General features: G+C 40.3%; 1 protein-coding gene across 2 annotated transcripts in view; it reads right to left on the bottom strand.

The window, feature by feature from the left end:
* The window catches only part of TMEM150C (transmembrane protein 150C), a 107,896-nt gene that overhangs the window by 5,147 nt on the left and 83,521 nt on the right, over nt 1-19,228 (bottom strand). For both annotated transcript variants that reach the window (XM_065914065.1, XM_065914064.1), the window contains exons 2-7: nt 13,402-13,498; nt 12,261-12,314; nt 12,100-12,132; nt 11,568-11,635; nt 3,860-3,987; nt 576-753 (exon numbers count right to left, since the gene is read on the bottom strand). In XM_065914065.1, the coding sequence (XP_065770137.1) occupies nt 576-753; nt 3,860-3,987; nt 11,568-11,635; nt 12,100-12,132; nt 12,261-12,314; nt 13,402-13,481 (541 nt within the window). In that variant the 5' untranslated portion in view covers nt 13,482-13,498. The remainder of the gene's footprint in view (nt 1-575; nt 754-3,859; nt 3,988-11,567; nt 11,636-12,099; nt 12,133-12,260; nt 12,315-13,401; nt 13,499-19,228) is intronic.

The raw sequence follows: 19,228 nt of genomic DNA, 5'->3' as shown, positions 1-19,228 counted from the left end.
GAAGGGAAATAGCACATCAAAACCTCAAAATTATTTGTTTGGGACAACAGTGCAGGCCGTGGTAATCTAGTTCTTGAATTTCTTTTCCAGAAAAGCTTACTTGTTTTTCTGAAAGTTAGAAATGTATTTTTGTCCCTTGAAATTCATTTTTACAGCTTAATAAATTAAATGAAATAACAGAGCCAAGATAAAGTCACAAATGAAAAAAAAAATTGTCAAGATGGAAGAAAAAAAGCACAATTCTCTCTTGGGTTATGCATTCTATCTATTTCACAAAAGGAAACCTTATGCCATTTGTGATAAGGTGCATGCATGACACCATTCCTACAGACTGAAACAGTTTTGAGCGGGCAGCGCTTTTTTTATCTTTAGTTCTCCATCTCCTCTTTGGCATGAAAAGTAGGTCTGAGCGGTTTTGGTTTTTACTTTTACTTTTTGTTTTTGTCTAATATTCTGAGATGATCTGACAGTATATCCTAAGCAACTGAGAATGGCAATGTTCTCATCTTCTACAAGGACAAGTCCTCTGTGTTTTCATCTCACTGGCAGAGAACCTTTTCACACCCAAAGGATACAGAGGACCACGCAGAGAGTGATGGATGCTGAGAGAATAACTCGTGGAATTCCAACCTTCCGTCCTTCATTCTTGATGTTGACTTTGAGTGTCAGCGCCGCCTGGATCCAGCAGGTCAACGTGCCAAATCCAAAAGTCAAGGAAGTTCCGACGTTATGGATTTCTTCATCATTTGTGAGCTAAGGGATGAACAGACAATGACCTGTGGAGGCCCATTCAGAAAATACATACAGGCCAATGGAACACATGAGGGAGAAAGAAATAGGTAAAGAGATGTTCTAAGAGCGGGCTAACAGACAGTAGAAAGAGCAAAATTCTTCATCTCCACTAGCTCTTTGGGTCTGTTCTCCACTGGTTTGAACTCTGAGGGAAAGAAGGGAAATGACTAGTACCCTCAAACCTCAAAGCATTTGCTTAGATGAACCAATGAATGAACAGGCAGTGGTGATGTATTTTTTGAATTTATTTTCCAGAAAAGCTTTGGAGAAAAGTAAAAGAAAAAAGCAGGAAAGTTACACATAAAAAGAGAAATGTCAAGTTTCTACAGACATGAACCCCAAACTCTGTTCTCTAGATTAAGAAATGAGACCAGAATCTGGCTGTGTATTTACTGATTGAGGATGGCCAATTCTAAGCAGGTCAAGATTTCATTGGCCTGGACAACTAACAACACTGGTTGTTATCTACTCTGTTCTGTAATGTGGCCAATCATTGTTAGGTTGAACCTGTGCCCCCTTCAGGGGAAGCATGCAGTTCTAACTACTGGACTGCCAGGAAATTCCCTTTTCCCCCCCATTATAATAAGAAAAATGCACTTATGAGCTTTGGCCATATCTGGAGACCCATTAAAAGGCAGCAGTGTTTGAAGATTCCTGGTCAAGGCCTTCATACAGTTAATAGGTTAAAGGAGACCCATTTGGGTTGTCTCATTTGGAAGTGAGAGATGTAAACTGCTCAAATCATCACCCACTGATTTAAAAAATACACAGTAGTACAGTAGGATTTTTTTCTTCTTTGAAAAGAACCACTACCCCACAGGTCAAAACACATATTTTTGAAACATTTTAAATAATGATTCCCCAAATCAAATTTTACTTCTAGAAAACTGGCTTTCCATGCTGTTCATAATCTGGTTTATTTATTTTTTAAATCTAGTTTTAAAACTAGATGGTATATTTAGTAACATGGGTCAAATTTTTAAAAATTATGAAAAGAGTACAGGTTGAAAAGTCTATCTCCTATCTCATATACTAGTTACCTGGTTTCTCAATAGGCAACTGCATTATTTGTTTCTTGTGTAATCTCTGTAGATACTCCAGAAAATGTTCTGTGAAGAACATGTAGTGTCATCATTGATGGTTTTGAATATTTGTGGTTCAATCAGTGGGATTGAAGAAACCCATCAATGGCATTAAAGAAACCCATCAATGGGAGTCTTTAGGGAACTTAAGTGAAAGACAAAATGTCTACTCAGTAACTTCCATCCAAGGCCCAGTTGAAAGAAATGATAGTTATTGAGAATTTTACAACATGCCAGCAATCGGAGCACAGAAGCATAAGTGGAAGAAAGACTCCCACCAAAATCTCAATTAAAAAAAATGCTCTGTGCCCTAACATTTTGGAGCTCAACAGATAAACTCTCAAATATTCTCCTGATACTTCACTGTCCAAGGCAATAGGTTCTAAGAATTCAGCTTTCTAATTATTGGGGTTGATATGGAATGAGACCTTGGGTAATTAGAAGAATTGGTGGGACTGCAGGCCTATCTGTTAGATAACCTGTTAAGTAAAAAAATACTGTACCAGGGGATGTCTAGGGGGATGAGATACTGCTGCTGCTGCTAAGTCGCTTCAGTCGTGTCCAACTCTGTGTGACCCCATAGACGGCAGCCCACCAGGCTCCCATCCCTGGGATTCTCTGGGCAAGAACACTGGAGTGGGTTGCCATTTCCTTCTCCAGTGCATGAAAGTGAAAAGTGAAAGTGAAGTCGCTCAGTCGTGTCCCACTCTTAGCAACCCCATGGACTGCGGCCCACCAGGCTCCTCCGTCCATGGGGTTTTCCAGGCAAGAGTACTGGAGTGGGGTGCCATTGCCTTCTTCCAATAAGATACTACTTTAATGGATTATCAGCACTGAGGAGTCAGGGCAAGAGTCAGTCTTAGAAAACCCACTACCGTATTTTCAGTGAGAACATTATGAAACACTCACTGGAGTGCTGAGTGTCTGGAATGCCTTCACCATTTGGATTTCACTCAGTAGACAAGGGAGAAGTGTCAGGATCAGCATTTAATTGCAAGAAGGAAGTTTCTAGTAGCAGTATTTAACAGAGGCTGGAGGATGCTGGGGAGGAAATGGAGGCAGGGAGAACAGACAACCACTGTAACAGTGCAGTGGTCTCCATGACTTAAAAAGTGAAGTCAAGAGTTGAGTGATGGTATTAACAAGGGAAATTATGCTTAAATGACCTTGGGTATGTGTTAGTCGCTCCGTGGTATATGCCTCTTTGCAATCCTGTGGACTCTAGCCAGCCAGGCGCCTCTGTCCATGGGATTTTCCAGGGAAGAATACTGGAGTGGGTTGCCATTTCCTCCTCCAGGAGTCCCTCCTCTAGGGGTCAAACCTGAGTCTCCTGCATTGCAGGCAGATTCTTTAGCACCTGAGCCACCAGGAAAGTCCCTAAATGACCTTGCACTTTTATATTTCTGGGAAGAAGAGTTAGGTTAGTACATCTTTATACAAATCACAGGTATTCTAAAGAAATTCTGAATTTTCAAACTAACTTCCATGTGAACCTGCTAATCTGAAACACAAGCTTTCATCCAATAAGGATGTTCAATGTTTAATTATAGAAAGGCAATGGTCCTATTAGTTTTCTAGAAAGGTAGATTAGGATACAATTTGTTATGAAAAAAGTATACAGCACTTTGAAAGCCCTTGTAGAAAATACACAGCTATTTTAGTAGCTGCATTTCCCAGAAGCTGTGCTGTATGTCTGATGTACAGTGAGGACTTTGCTGTGTATGGACAAGGGAAGCCTGGCATATTGCAGTCCATGGGCTTGCAAAGAGTTGGACACGATTGAGCGACTGAACTGACTGAGGTGAGGCTCAATGATCAGACAGGCTGACTGCTGGAGAACCTGTGCATTATTAGGAACCACTGTTAGAATGTTTTTAAAAGTCCATGGAGAATTTTATGGGCCACATAGTGACTATACCTTACTGGCTGTGATAATCATATAGGCGAAGCATGAGATGGGAGATGAAAAAGGCCAAATGAAGTACCTGAAAATTACCAAGTAAGGTCATTCCAAAGGAAGCCAGACAGAGAGCCACCAAGCCACTAATATTCAGCCACGGATTTAAAACCTTTGGTTTCAGTTGTATGAAGCGCAGAACAGCTACCACAAGAGCTGGGAATAAAACAAAATGTTATAATTGAAAAATTGAAATCACACCGTCAGATTAGGAAATAGCATTCTAAAGCCACAATGTGCAAAAGTAAACTTCTTGCCATCGTACATTTTTAAATCTCTGAAACGACAATTTTTCAAAGAAAACTTGCGGGCAATGTTTCTGATTATTGAGATGTTTTATTTTAGCTAACCCGGGGAAAGCAGGAATTGAAGCAGCAGTGTTACATGTTACTTGGGTGATGCAAGATAACAGACTGGTAATAGTGTTGTTCCCAGAGTTTTCAAAAACAAGGTCAGCACAGGACAGACTGGCCTAGGAGAGCATTGCAGAGGTTTGGCACACGACAAATCGGATGCAGAGAGTCGGCCCATGGCACGAGAATCCACTGACTCAGCCACCCTTTAACTGAGAGCAGGGTTAGGACAGATGGGGCAAGAAGACATGGGGAAGAAGACATGGTTACCAGTCTAGACAGACCTGCTCGAGCCTGTGCCAGAAATCATTCCTGGGTATGGGAAGGAAGATCAAGCAAGTATACAAACCCCTTCATTACTAGTTTACTCCCTCTCCCCTCTGATTCTACCTGTGGGTGTTCATGTCAAAGGACAAAGATAGGTCATCCAAAGTAGGGCATTGACAGTAATAAAATCATGGAATCTGTATTTTAACATAGCATATCTGGGGGGTTGGTATGTATTAAAAATCATACTGTGATTATATTAAGAAAGCCCAGTTCTTTCAAATGATGTTAATTACTCGTTTTAAAAGCCCACTCTTTTCAACCAAATTGTCATTGGAGAATCTGAAGAGAGAATGATTTCAAATTACTTAGATTTCAAATGTGACTTCTAATAGTGACCTTGAGGCTAGTCCATACTCAAGCCATTAATCTAAGAATCCCTTTTTTATTAACTGCTTACTGCAGGGATATTTTCATATTTATACAAAAAACTGGGAGAGCCTAGTCTACAAATGATTTTTAAAAAGCACTTGCAATTAATATGTTATAGCTAATATAAGGAAAGGCAGTTACTGCTTCCTAAGGCAATTTATTTTGACATTAAGGTTTAGCAGGGAAGATGATTAGGAATTCAGGAATTATCCTATTTATATAGCAACTCAGTAGGTAATTATTTACTAAAAGTCTACCTTGATTACTGGCCAATATTAGTAGCCATTAATAAAGAAACCATCCACAAATTTGCATTTCTCAAGTCTGCTAAATTTAACAGTTTCAAGCTACGAAGTTAGTTCATCAAATTGACTTTCAGTTCCAAGTACCTCTGGTGAAAGAGTGGTATACATCTTGGATAATATTTGGATTTCGGAAGCAAAATATAAATAAACCATAATTTATGAAATCTTAAATTGTTTGGCTTTGATTTAGCTTTTTGTATATTTATATTTAGCCCACAGTTCATCATCAGATTAATAGATTATACTTGAGTTGATAATAGTTTTTCAAACTAATGGTTTGAGGGATCCAGTTAGGAGCTACAGTGCAATATTTTCAGAAGTCTATTAACAGTGACAACAATTACCCTTGTTGTTTAGTCACTAAGTCGTGTCGAACTCTTTTGTGACTGCATGGACTGTAGCCCACCAGGCTCCTCTGTCCACATTAGGAGATGAAAAAATTTCTATTACTTTGGGGATGGAAATAGGAGGAAGAAGTGGGGAGAGGAGACATTCACTACAAGTACCCCAACACAAAGTGATCTTCAGAAAAGGAAGCCATTAGATTTAGACCAGAAACCTCCATACAGGGCATCAGGGGAGACACTTGCTAGTTACCTGTGTGTGGGTGTTAGTCAGGGCATAATGACAAAATCAATCCTAAAGGAAATCAGTCCTGAATATTCATTGGAAGGACTGATGCTGAAGCTGAATCTCCAATACTTAGGCCACCTGGTGCGAGGAACTGACTCATTGGAAAAGACCCTGATGCTGGGAAAGATGGAAGGCAGGAGGGGAATGGGATGACAGAGGATGAGATGATTGGATGGCATTACCAACTTGATGGATCTGAGTTTGAGCAAGCTCCTGGGAGCTGGTGATGGATAGGGAAGCCTGGCGTGCTGTAGTCCATGGAGTTGCAAAGAGTCGGACACGACTGAGCGACTGAACTGAACTGAGTGACAAAATCCCGAGGCAAATATGACAAAATGTATTTGAAATACATTTCAAATGTGCTTTTACAAATGACTAGTGGAGAGTATGACTCTGGGAACTCTCAGCTGTCATTCAGTTTGGAGGGCTAGGATGGTGCTGGAACTCTGGCCGAAGCCCCGACTCAGAGCCGAGGCAAACACCAAAACGGCTCTTCACACTGGCCAGCCAGGTAGTTGGTGCCACTGTGCCCCCAGGGACACAGTCACTGCCACTCTTTGTGTTGCTCATTTCTCACCAATGAACTCTGGACATGTACCATTCCCCTGGCTCCAGTTATTCTAGCCTTCTCATTTGTAATCTGAATGGTAAATCATTTCATCAAGAACAGATAATGAAATTAAGCAGGAAGCAGAAACCTTTCTGAAGACAGGAATCAACCCGACACTCCTCTAACTTCCAGAATTGCAACCCAAACACCACACTTTGCCCTTTTCACCTATTAACTCCATTATAAATCAGCTGAGGGCTTCCCTGGTGGTCCAATGGTTAAGAATACGCCTTGCATGCAAGGAATACCAGTTTGATCCCTGGTCTGGGAAGATCCCACATGCCGTGGGGCAACTGAGCCTCTGTGTCATAAATACTGAGCCTACATACTGCAACTTCTGAAGACTGTGTACCTAGAACCTGTGATCTGTAACAGAAGAAGCCACGGCAACAAGAACCCATGCACACTAAAGAGTAGGCCCTCTTTTTCTGTTTTGCATATAGGGTTATCATTACCATCTTTCTAAATTCCATATATTTGTGTTGATATACTGTAATGGTCTTTATCTTTATTGGATTCTGTGGGAGAAGGCGAGGGTGGGATGTTTCGAGAGAACAGCATCGAAACATGTATATTATCTATGGTGAAACAGATCACCAGCCCAGGTTGGATGCACGAGACAAGTGCTCGGGCCTGGTGCACTGGGAAGACCCAGAGGGATCGGGTGGAGAGGGAGGTGGGAGGGGGGATCGAGACGGGGAATACATGTAACTCCATGGCTGATTCATGTCAATGTATGACAAAAACCACTACAATATTGTAAAGTAATTGGCCTCCAACTAATAAAAATAAATGAAAAAAAAAAAAAAAAAGAGTAGGCCCTGCTCACTGCAACTAGAGAAAAAGCCAGAGCAACAAAGACCCAGCACAGCCAATAAATAAATACCTCTTGAAAAAATACCAGCTGAGACAAGGCATACTTTCCTTTTAAAATAAGATCTAGTTGAAATTTTATGGTTGTGGAAATAATAAAGTTTCTGGTCTGTTAACAATTTTATTAAGAGGTTTAAATGGAGGCAGATTCAGACTATCTGTTATGAAGTCCACTTTCAACCAAGTAGTGATTTAATTATAGCTTCCTGAAAGGGTCTTCTGGGCAGTACGGTCATTTCAAAGCCATCTTTATATATGCAAACCAGTTTTTCCCACATTAACATTCTGCTCAACAGATTTTTTTTAAAGTTTCCTTAAATTTTTAAGATTTTACTTACAGTTTTAGAAAAGATTTTAAAAACCCACCCATCTGTGGTTTTTGATACTTAAAACAGTTCTTTGCTATAGAGATGCTCTTTTTAATTTATCTCTCTGTTAAAAAATACAAATATTAGAGAGTAATTGCTTATTTTCTTTGTTAAATTTTTTATTTTGAAGCTGATAGGGTTCTTCAAGTTCAAACTCAAAATAGCAGCTCTTCACTGCAGTTGTAGACTGGTGCCTGGCCAAATTCTTCTTCATTTTGTTCAGTTTTACTGTTTATGCATCAATAATACCTATTTATGACAGCAGTAGAACATAACAATCAATATGTTTTGGCTGAAGGAGGGAGAGAGGCTGTTGTTAGGTGACCGAAATCATTCAGCTATTAACTTTATCCTCACAACCTCTCCAGGGCAGAAATATTTCTATTAAGAAATGTGTCTTACAGCAAAAGAGACGCAGATGTAAAGAACTCTGTGGGAGAAGGTGAGGGTGGGATGATTTGAAAGAATAGCATTGAAACATGTATATTATCATATGTGAAATAGATCACCAGTCCAGGTTCGATGCATGAGACAGGGCACTCAGGGCTGGTGCACTGGGATGACCCAGAGGGATGGGATGGGGAGGGAGGTGGGAGGGGTGTTCAGGATGGGAGACACATGTACACCCATGGCTGATTCATGTCAATGCATGGCAAAAACCACTACAATACTGTAAAGTAATTAGCCTCCAATTAAAATAAATAAATAAATTTAAAAAAATAAATGTGTTTTAGATCATAAAAGTGCAGATTTAGGACAAAGAATATAAATTTCTGTAAAGAAAATCACTGAGCATTTGATCTTTGATTAGTCCATCAAAAAACAGAAGATTTTTGCTAATTGATTTTGATAAATACCACACCAACTCATTTGTAGGTTGGAAATTATAATCTGTATGGCTGCCAACAAGCAATGACTTATATGAGGTCTTCGTTGTTTCTTAGGGCTTCTCCCATGGCTCAGTAGTAAAGAATCTGCCTACAATGCAGGAGACACGGGAGTCACAGGTTGGATCCCTAGGTTAGGAAGACCTGCTAGAGGAGGAAACGGCAACCCACTCCAGTATTCTTGCCTAGAAAATCCCATGGACAGAATAGTCTGGCAGGCTGCAGTCCATAGAGTCAGACAGAACTGAGTGAACACACAGCATGCAGGTTGTTTCTTAGAGTCAGTTATGTCGTCCAAAATGATAGTCTGAGATCTAAAAGGGACAGGCCTGGGGAGACAAAAGCAACCACAGTTTAAGGCAAGAATTATTAGGAAAATGATTGTTTTTCACTCCCAGATAAGTAAATAATAGATGGTTCACTCTCACTGAACACTAATCTTACTCAGCTTTTGTGTCTACCAGATGGCACTAAAAGTGATGAAATATAATAAACACTGGATGCTGCAATACCTTAGAGCAAAAGCTAGTAAAAACTTAATTGCTTCTTGATGGAGCAGGGGAGGACTGGAGAATCAGATGCTGACGGATGTCATCTGCAAGAGGGGAACTTGTTTTCATGCCTGTGTTTTTAGAACTGCTTTTATAACGAGTTAATCATCAGCTTTGTAAAGGGATAAATTTGTGAGCTGGGAAAACTGGCATATTTTAGATATTGCACTAAGGACCGTTGGGACATATCAATTCGTCTTAAGAATACAAAAGGGTAATATGTGGCTTCTAACATGTTCACTGGTTTCTTTAAAGCCCCATGGAGGACAGACATCCTGTGACATTTCCTCATAAGGGAAGTCTCCTGTGTATTATGATTAAAAGAGGTAATGTTTGCAAAGCACTTAGCATTGTGCCTGGAATATTAAGAGGCTGTCATTAATTACTGTTATTGCTGTGCTCCATGGGGATGATGGTATGAATTGGTACCAACCTGCCTACATGGTGTGATTGCTGACGGACTGGAAAAGGTCTCTGACCCTGCAAGTCCAGAGTCACTCTTGGGACTTTGTGTTCTATTAGACGCAAATATCTCCTTAGCGGTCATTTATGCCTTAGTATGAGTACATTTATTACATCTTTTCAGAAGAATGGTATGAAGAATAGGAAAAAAGAGTGAGTACTGAGTTCCTACGCAGGAGAAACGGGTTTGATCCTTGGGTCGAGAAGATCCCTTGGAGAAGGGAATGGCAACCTACGCCAGTATTCTTGCCTGGAAAAATCCATGAACAGAGGAGCCTGGCTGGTTACAGGCCATGGGGTCTCAAAGAACTGGACACAACTGAATGACTAACATGGAGACTGAAGTCAGTGAGGACAAAATCAGACTGACTAGCATTTCCCCTGGAGTCTCAAGGGAACATTCTCCATGTTTCTCTGCCTTCTGAACCAACTAAGATTCTGCCTGTGGTGCAGGTTGGATCAACCATCTCCCTTGATTTTCCAGGGAATTTTATAGGTCTTCCCTTTTCCTACAGCAAAAATTTTAAAGGAACATGTAAGAATTCAGCAGAAATTTTTCTGGGGGAGGAGAGTTATAAATAGGTGAAATAACAGGCCACCTCTTTGAGGGACAGGTGCTACAAAGGTCAAACCCTCAGTAATAACATCATCATTAGATCTCACTTGGAGTGAAAGTCTCAGTATCCAAAAGGACCATGTCCAGAAAACTGCTGTTGAAGGATTTAGCTGTCACTGGCTGGACCCAACAAAATACCAATGGTGATAATTGGCTGACCTCTTTTTCTTTTTTTTTTGGACACACTCCAGGGCATATGGGATCTTAATTCCCGGACCCAGGATCAAACCTGTGCCCCATGCATGGAATGCATGGAGTCGTAACCACTGGAACACCAGGGAAGTCCTAACGTATTGAAAGACACAGAGGAGTCCTTGGCCTGGAGAAGATGAGCTCGCAATTTGAACTGTAGTGCTGGAGAAGACTCTTGAGAGTCCCTTGGACTGCAAGGAGATCAAACCAGTCAATCCTAAAGGAAATCAACCCTGAAGATTCATTGGAAGGACTGATGCTGAAGCGGAAGCTCCAATACTTTGGCCACCTGATGCGAAGAGCCAGCTCATTGGATAAGACCCTGATGCTGGGAAAGATTGAGGGCAGGAGAAGGGAGTGACAGAGGATGAGATGGTTGGATGGCATCACTGACTCGATGGACATGAGCTTGAACAAATTCTGGGAGATGGTGAAGGACAGGGAAGCCTGGTGTGCTGCAGTCTATGGAGTCACAAAGAGTCAGACACAACTGAGCAACAGAACAACGAGGCTGATTTGAAGGAAGACACAGAGTATGGCTGGTTCCCACAACCCCCGGAGAGAAGCACTCAGAGAACAAAGAGGACAGGATATTAAACGAGAGCTTTAGTCCCTGAAGGAAAAGGGAGTTGGGGCCGGACATGAGTACAAAAGGTTTCTTTCTGTTTTTTATAAACCTGTGTTCCCATTTGCCAGCTTGATATGTGTAAAGGCAAAGGGGAGGGCATGACCCTAATGATAATATCAACCTTTAGACTGAAAGATGATGTCTATACACATCAATATTTATCTCAGGCCCTATGCATTTTTCATGCTTGCCAGTGAAAGAATGTATAAAGCATTTTTTTAAAGAAAACATATTGCACAATATTATATTCTCATGCAGGATTTTATGGCACATGAAATACATTATTTCATGCAGCAAAAGAAATAAAGTCAAGAATTGGCTGTAATGATTGAAGATGATAAAGAGAAAAGAAAATGGAAGGTAAGCAGGTGAATGTAAAGGGATTTATGAAAAAAAGAAAAGACCCTCAAAACAAAAAATGCCCACTTTAGCATATTGACATGATATGACACCAAATTATCAACTAAGCTCACCATACTTTTGAAATGAGTTTCTGGAGAATTTAAAATAAAAAACAAATATCCAAAAGCATGTAAAGCATTCTTCATGTTCTTCTTACCTAGGAATGCTGCCATGTTCATAACTTGACTAAACACACAGCTTGCAGGAGGTTCATCACCTGCAATACTTGAAAAATATGAAATGTTTTATTATTTCTATAGTAAAATCTATGACTGTTTGTAGTGGGCTGAAGGTATGTCTCCTCAAAATTCATATGTTGAAATCCTAACATCCCATGTGATGGTATTAGGAGGTGGGGCCTTTGGGAGATGGTTAAGTGATGAAGGTAGAGCCCCAGTGAATGGGATTGTACCCTTATAAAAGGGCCCAAGAGAGCTCTCTAGTCCTCTTTCTGCCATGCGTGGACACAGTGAGAAGACAGCAGTCTGAAACCCGGAAGAAGGTTCCCATCAGAACCTGACCATGCTGGCACCCGGATCTTGGACTTTCAGTCTGCAGAGATGTGAGAAATAAATTTCTGATGTTTATAAGCCACCCAGTCTAGGATACTTTGTCCTAAGAGTCAGAACTAATACACCCTGCTAACATTGCCTAAGATACAGCAGATCAGAAGAGAATTATCAAGTTACCTTATATATGGTGCATGCTTCACGCCAGGTTTCCTGGATGACAGAAAAAACCCAGAAGCTCAGGTTAATGCATGGTCACTTTTGCATAGTCTAACTTTACCAGTGGCAAAGTTCTGCTAAATCTACTGATAAACAAAGAGTTACCCAGAGATATACTTTACCTTTCAGCTGAATTTAATGGGAAAATTTTGTCATCTTCCACAGCTATAAAGTATCTATGAAGAAAAAACAATAAAATTTATAAAACAAAGAAATTAAAAAAAAAGAATTATCTGTTTCCCAATTTACTGGACTAACCACATTAAATCATATTTGCTTGTTTAACAAGTATAAGGACGTCCTTATACTCAATGACTGTTAAACAAGCAAATGTTTGAATGTACATATGTATGTGTGCTCAGTTGAGTCTGACTCTTTGTGACTCCATGGACTGGAGTCTGCTAGGCTCCTCTGTCCATGAAATTTTCCAGACAAGAATACTGGAGAGGGTTGCCATTTCCTTCTCTGGGGAATCTCCTCGACTCAGGGGTTGAACCCTCATTTCTTGAGTTTTCTGCATTGGCAGGCAGATTTTTTAACCTCTGCATCACCTGGGAAGCCCTAATCCGTAGCATGTTAGTGTCAAATTAGCAAATCTTGCAAATAATGAGTCCATATCACCAGTATTCAATATCTGCTTTGCATAATTTATTACTTATTATTTACTTTGGGTGATAGAATAAAGGGAAATGGGGACTTCAGCAAGGTTGAGTTAGCAAACATTATTTTAAAGTATTTACAAATACATTCACGAAAATATGACATATACAGTTGCCCATCTGTATTTGCGGGGGACTGGTTCCAGGATAAGCAGTGGATACCAGAATCTGTGATTTCTCACATCCTATAGTCAGCTCCACATCCTCAGACTCAACCAACTGTGGACCACATAGTACTGTAGTATTTATTGAAAAAAAATCCACGTATAAGTGGACCCTCACAGTTCAAACTACTGTTGGTCAAGAGTCAACTGTACTCTCCACACGTCCTCCTGTATACTTTCATTTCTAAGTTATTGATGATACCTAATACAATAGTTGTAAAGATAAAGTAAAATGCTATATAAGTAGTTGCCAGTGAGCAGCAAATTCAAGTTTTGCTTTTTGCAACTTTCTGGAATTTTTTTTTCCTGAATATTTCTGATTAGGAGTTGGTTGACTCTGAGGGTATGGAGCCTGCAGACAGAAAAAAGGAGGACTGTGCTATCAGGACTTTGCTTTTTTATCTCATTATACCTGAGTCCTTAAATAAGAAAATACTCACACTATCCACAATCCAGCAGATGTAAACAAGGTAAAAACAAGAGGTAAAAACATCCATACACTGCATTTCTTCCCATCCATGCCTGATGCCTGTACCCCTGAAATAAAATGAACAGGTGTTAGTACCTAAGGCAAAACTTGGTCTCACCCTTTCAAGATGGAAAGGAAGCTTACTTTAATGAAAAGAAAAAGCATATTTTATGAAACAAAGACTCAAATGAGTATCATTACTGTCAACTACACAGGTAGGAAATCCCTTGAACAAGTAACATGTTAGACTGTTTCCTATGATTACCTTAAATATTCCAGAATTTTACTGAGAATTGATGGAAAATTTTTTCTAAAGATGTGCATCCTTGTATTTAAGAAAGGACCAAAGAGTTTAGGTTAGGACTTTCAGGAGAAAATCTAGATACCAAAGGCATACAGCCTACTTTTCAGTTCAATTCAGTCACTCAGTCGTGTCCGATTCTTTGTGACCCCATGAACCACAGCACACCAGGCCTCCCTGTCCATCACCAACTCCCGGAGTCCACCCAAACTCATGTCCATTTAGTCAGTGATGCCATCGAACCATCTCATCTTCTGTCGTCCCCTTCTCCTCCTGCCCTCAATCTTTCCTAGCATCAGGGTCTTTTCCAATGAGTCGGCTCTTTGCATCAGGTGGACAAAGTATTGGAGTTTTCAGCTTCAACATCAGTTCTTCCAATGAACACCCAGAACTGATCTCCTTTAGGATGGACTGGTTGGATCTCCTTGCAGTCCAAGGGACTCTTAAGAGTCTTCTCCAACACCACAGATCAAAAGCATCAATTCTTCGGCGCTCAGCTTCCTTTATAGTCCAACTCTCACATCTATACATGACCACTGGAAAAACCATATTCTTGACTAGATGGACCTTTGTTGGCAAAGTAATGTCTCTGCTTTTTAATATGCTGTCTAGGCTGGTCATAACTTTCCTTTCAAGGAGTAAGCGTCTTTTAATTTCATGGCTGGAATCACCATCTGCAGTGATTGTGGAGCCCCCAAAATAAAGTCAGCCACTGTTTCCCCATCTATTTCCCATGAAGTGATGGGACCAGATGCCATGATCTTAGTTTTCTGAATGTTGAGCTTTAAGCCAACTTTTTCACTCTCCTCTTTCACTTTCATCTTTTTCACAACCTCCTTTTAGTGCTATTAATATTATTCAACATAGTTTTCTTTTTAAAAAGTGTTTATGTATTTATTTGGCTGTGCTGGGTCTTAGTTGTGGCATGTATGATCTTTGATCTTCCTTGCAGCATGTGGGATCTTTAGTTGAGTTATGCAAACACTTAGCTGCAGAAGGTGGGATCGAGTTCCCTGAGCAGGAATTGAACCCTGGCCCTCTGCATGGAGAACCTGGGGTCTTAGCCACTGGATGACCAGGGAAGTCCCTAACATAATTTTCTAGTAATGTGACATTTTGAAACTATCTACATTCATCATATTTTTATTTATTTATTGACTGCATGGCATGTGGGATCTTAGTTCCCTGACCAGGGATCAAACCCATGTCCCCTGCATCAGAAATGCAGAGTCTCAACCACAGAACCACCAGTAAGTCCTAGTACTATTATTAACATTTATGGATTTATAGATCTATGGACCTGGCATGTACATATGTCTACAGCTTGGCAGACAAGAGTGTGAGAAACAAATGGTTACTAAACAAATTAGCAGCACAGAAAGAAATGACAAATGCTTTGCAAATCTGGACTTTCCTCATGACATGTTATTGAGCAACCATCTCAGAAGACTCTGAAGATGAATGCTCTAGAAAACAATGTGTTGTGGATAACTTTAAATTTGCTTCAACCAACACAATGAAAAAGAATACAGATGTCAGGCATTTTGGATATTGTATTTTAAAGGAAAAATATGTGAACAAAAAATTCTCCACAAAAATGACATGAAAACCAGAAGCTTCAGATATATCTGTGAAAAGTTATTGGTACAGAACAGAAAGAAGTAACTAATTATCAGTTTCCTTCTTTGCCCAAAGCTATCAGACGAAATTGATTTGAGACACTGGATGCCAACAATCCTTAAGGCAAAAAAGAAAGCTTGTTCCAAGAAACTAAAATGTCCTAAGTGACCTCCACAGGTGACCTGACAAACAGGATAATGTGATTAAATGCACCGTAACAGTGGCTATTATTTTTGTTTTGCAAGGAAGGAGATGTTCAAAGGGAGCTAAAAGCTCTGAATGCAGGTCTCTTGTTTGATTTGAACTAGTAGAGGGTAATGGAAATTTCAACAACCATCATCTTGCCTGCTTTAGCAACACTGTATAGAAGACATGATGACAACTAAAAGTCTCATGGCCCAGTAGTATGAGTGGATGGCTCAGACGGTAAGGAATCTGCCTGCAATGCGGGAGACCCAGGTTCAATCCCTGGGTTGGGAAGATCCCCTGGAGAAGGTAATGCTACCCACTCTAGTATTCTTGCCTGGGAATTCCCAAGGACAGAGGAGCCTGGCTGGCTACAGTCCACGGGGTTGCAAAGGGTCGGACACGACTAAGCGACTAACACTTTCACAAGGAAATATCACTGCTCATTATTAACATTTCGGGTTTTATAATTAACCACAAAAAGTTACCTACTGGGTTTGAACCCGCACTGCCACATTTCTGATGCTTCCATGATACTTGATTACACGTGCTGAGATTCCCTGGCTCGTCCGAGTGTTGAAAACAGAGAGAGAACACAGACTTCCCTTCCAGGCTGCTAACCTGCAAGGGCTCAGGAAGATCTTAGTTGTCAGAACTGAGCTACCTGATTAGGTACGTCTTTCACACTAAGGCACAGACAACTGGACCTAATGATGTGTCAGTGAACAATCATGCTGTTGCCTAAACATCTGTCTGAGTAGGGGTGTTAAATAAATTACAGAATCTAGAAGCTGAAACACATCAGAGCCACTTTCAATCAATTTAATTCAATCGAATCCAATCCAAACCAGCTCATAACTATTGACAACCTACTTGTGACAGGTACTATAACGGGTGGTGGAAATACTCTAAGGAATACAACTATTTATAGATAACAGTCTGTGTAATATATAAAAGCTGTTCTATGAGCCAGTGGTGCATAGCTATCCAGTTAATATAATATGGAAAATGATGAACGTTTTAAGCATTCACAATACATTTTTTCAGTATCCATTCATTAATTTATGTACAGAATATTGTGGGCTCATAATAAAGCTACAAATAATGCTAACAAAAATAATTCCACCTGTACCCAAAATGCAGAGGGAGTACAGAAAATAAGGACGTTGATTGAGCATGTATACCAATTTTTCTGGATCTGGCCCTGAAATAGGGTGCTCCGACAGGATAAGTAGAACTGAAATGGTTATACCAGAGTAACGGATCGGAGACCTAGTTCTCAACCTTAGCTTTGCCAATAACTGACACTGTAAGCCTGGGAGTTACTTAAATCAGTAACACCATTTTTCCATCTTGAAGACTGATTTCTGAGGCCCCTTAGGGTGGTGGAATACCTTGGAAGTTAAGTTCAGTATATTTTTACAGTAACCGAATTCTCCAGTACACCCAGAATTATCAGCCATAGAAGAACTCATGCCTATTAACCATTTTTTAAATGGGCTGATGACAAAATCACAATGTCAACTGATTCATGTACAGTGAGAAACACAACTGCCAAAAGGAGAAATACTCACACTGGGTCCCCTTTTAGGAACATCTATATGAGAAATCAAACCTTGGAAGTAAGAAAGAAGAGTGAAGAGAGTTAATGATGTGATTCTAGGACTATGGCATTAAGCACAATAGCTTTGCGTGCTCACTGCCTTTCAAGAGAGACAGGAAATGGTGTGCCAGGCAGAGGACTGAAGCCCAGTTCTGCCATTTGGTAGCTGTGTGATCTCTGGCAAGTTTTTTAGTCTCTCTCTCTTTTAAATTTGAGGCACATAGGACCTCAGTTTTCCCAACCAGGGATCGAACTCGTGCCCACTGCATTGGAAAGTGAAGTTTTAACCACTGGACCACCAGGGAAGTCCTAAGTTATTTCATCTCTTCAGCCTTAGTTTCATTATGGAGATAACTATTTTGTGGGGTTGTTCGGAGGATTAATGACAAGGCAGGTAAAGGACCTCACACATAATGCATGTTCTGTAAATGGCATCTCTGCCAACTCGAGCTGCCAAGCAGGCCAATACTCCTATAAGGACAAGGTGCTCTCCCTCCAGGGCAGGGATGAGGACAGGTTAATGCTTTCTGCTCTGGGCTCATGCTTTTCTAGAACAATACAGACACCCTTCCTGGTAGTCATAGTTTCTTTCTTTGGAGATGATCCTCCAAAAAATTAATTAATACCTTTTCCTTACACATACACTGAAGGCCCACCTTTCTAAGTATCTACTCTTTGGTTATCTTTAAGTATGTGTTGCTTTGCTCACTTTATTTTGGAAGCATTTAAGGTGGCTAATGGCTACTCACTTAAACTGTTCTATTTTTACTAGCTTAATTCTCACAAGAAAACCTTATGTTCGAATTATGCAAAAACCAGACTGTATCCTTTGTCTAATGAGAAGTGAAAATTTCCCTTTCTTAACCAATGAGATGCCTTGGGAGGTGATAAGAATAAGTTTATGGATAATTGTTTTGTTAGCTTCTAACGGAACTACTCATAATGTTTACTTTGGTTATGTTTTTTGTTTGTTTTAGAAAATTCTAAGTTCACAGGCAGTTGTAAGAAAGAAAAGAGTGATCCTGTATATCCTTCACTCTATATCCCCGTCCTGTATAACCACAGAACAATATCAACACCAAGATACTGACACTGATACAATGCTTTCACTTTATTCAGATTACACAAGCTTTACACGCTCTCCTTTTTGTATATGTGTATTTTGTTGTTCAGTCGCTCAGTCGTGTCTGACTCTTTGTGATCTCATGGACTGCCCATGCCAGGCTTCCCTGTCCTTCACCATCTTCCGAAGTTTGCTCAAACTCATGTCCATTGAGTGGGGGGATGCCATCCAACCATCGTATCTTTTGTCATCCCCTTCTCCTCCTGCCTTCATTCCTTCCCAGCATCAGGGTCTTTTCCAATGAGTTGGCTCTTCACGTCAGGTGGCCAAAGTATTGGAGCTTCAGCTACAGCATCAGTCCTTCCAATGAATATTTAAGGTTGATTTCTTTTAGGATTGACTGGTTTGATCTCCTTTCTGTTCAAGGGATGCTCAAGAGTCTTCTCCAGCACCACAGTTCAAAAGCATCAGTTCTTTAGCACTCAGCCTTCTTTATGGCCCAGCTCTCACATCCATACATGACTACATAGCTTTGACTAGATGGACCTTTGTCAGCAAAGTGATGTCTCTACTTTTTAACATACTGCCAAGGTTTGTCACAGCTTTTCTTCCAAGGAGCATGCGTCTTTTAATTTCTTGGCTGTAGTCACCATCTGTAGTGATTTTGGAGCCCCTCAAAAATAAAGTCTCTCACTGTTTCCACTTTTTCCCAATCTCTGCCATGAAGTGATAGGACCAGATGCCTTGATCTTAGCTTTTTGAATACTGAGTGTTAAGCCAGCTTTTTCATTATGTGTATTTAATTTATGCAATTTTACATGTGTAGATTCATATACCACTACAGTTCAGGCACAGGACAGACAGTTCCCGTCACCTCAAAGATACCTAGGGCCACCCTTCTATAACCACACCCGCTTCTCTCCCTCTCATCCTCCTTAATGATCTCTGGCACTCATTATTCTGTTCTCTAATTCTATAATTTTATCATTTCAAGAATATTATACAAATGGGATCATGTAGTATGG

Source organism: Muntiacus reevesi, chromosome 22, assembly GCF_963930625.1.
Source record: "Muntiacus reevesi chromosome 22, mMunRee1.1, whole genome shotgun sequence".
NCBI classification, from domain to species: domain Eukaryota; kingdom Metazoa; phylum Chordata; class Mammalia; order Artiodactyla; family Cervidae; genus Muntiacus; species Muntiacus reevesi.
The sequence above is the reverse complement of the archived record's forward strand: the minus strand, read 5'-3'. Positions and strand labels throughout refer to the sequence as shown.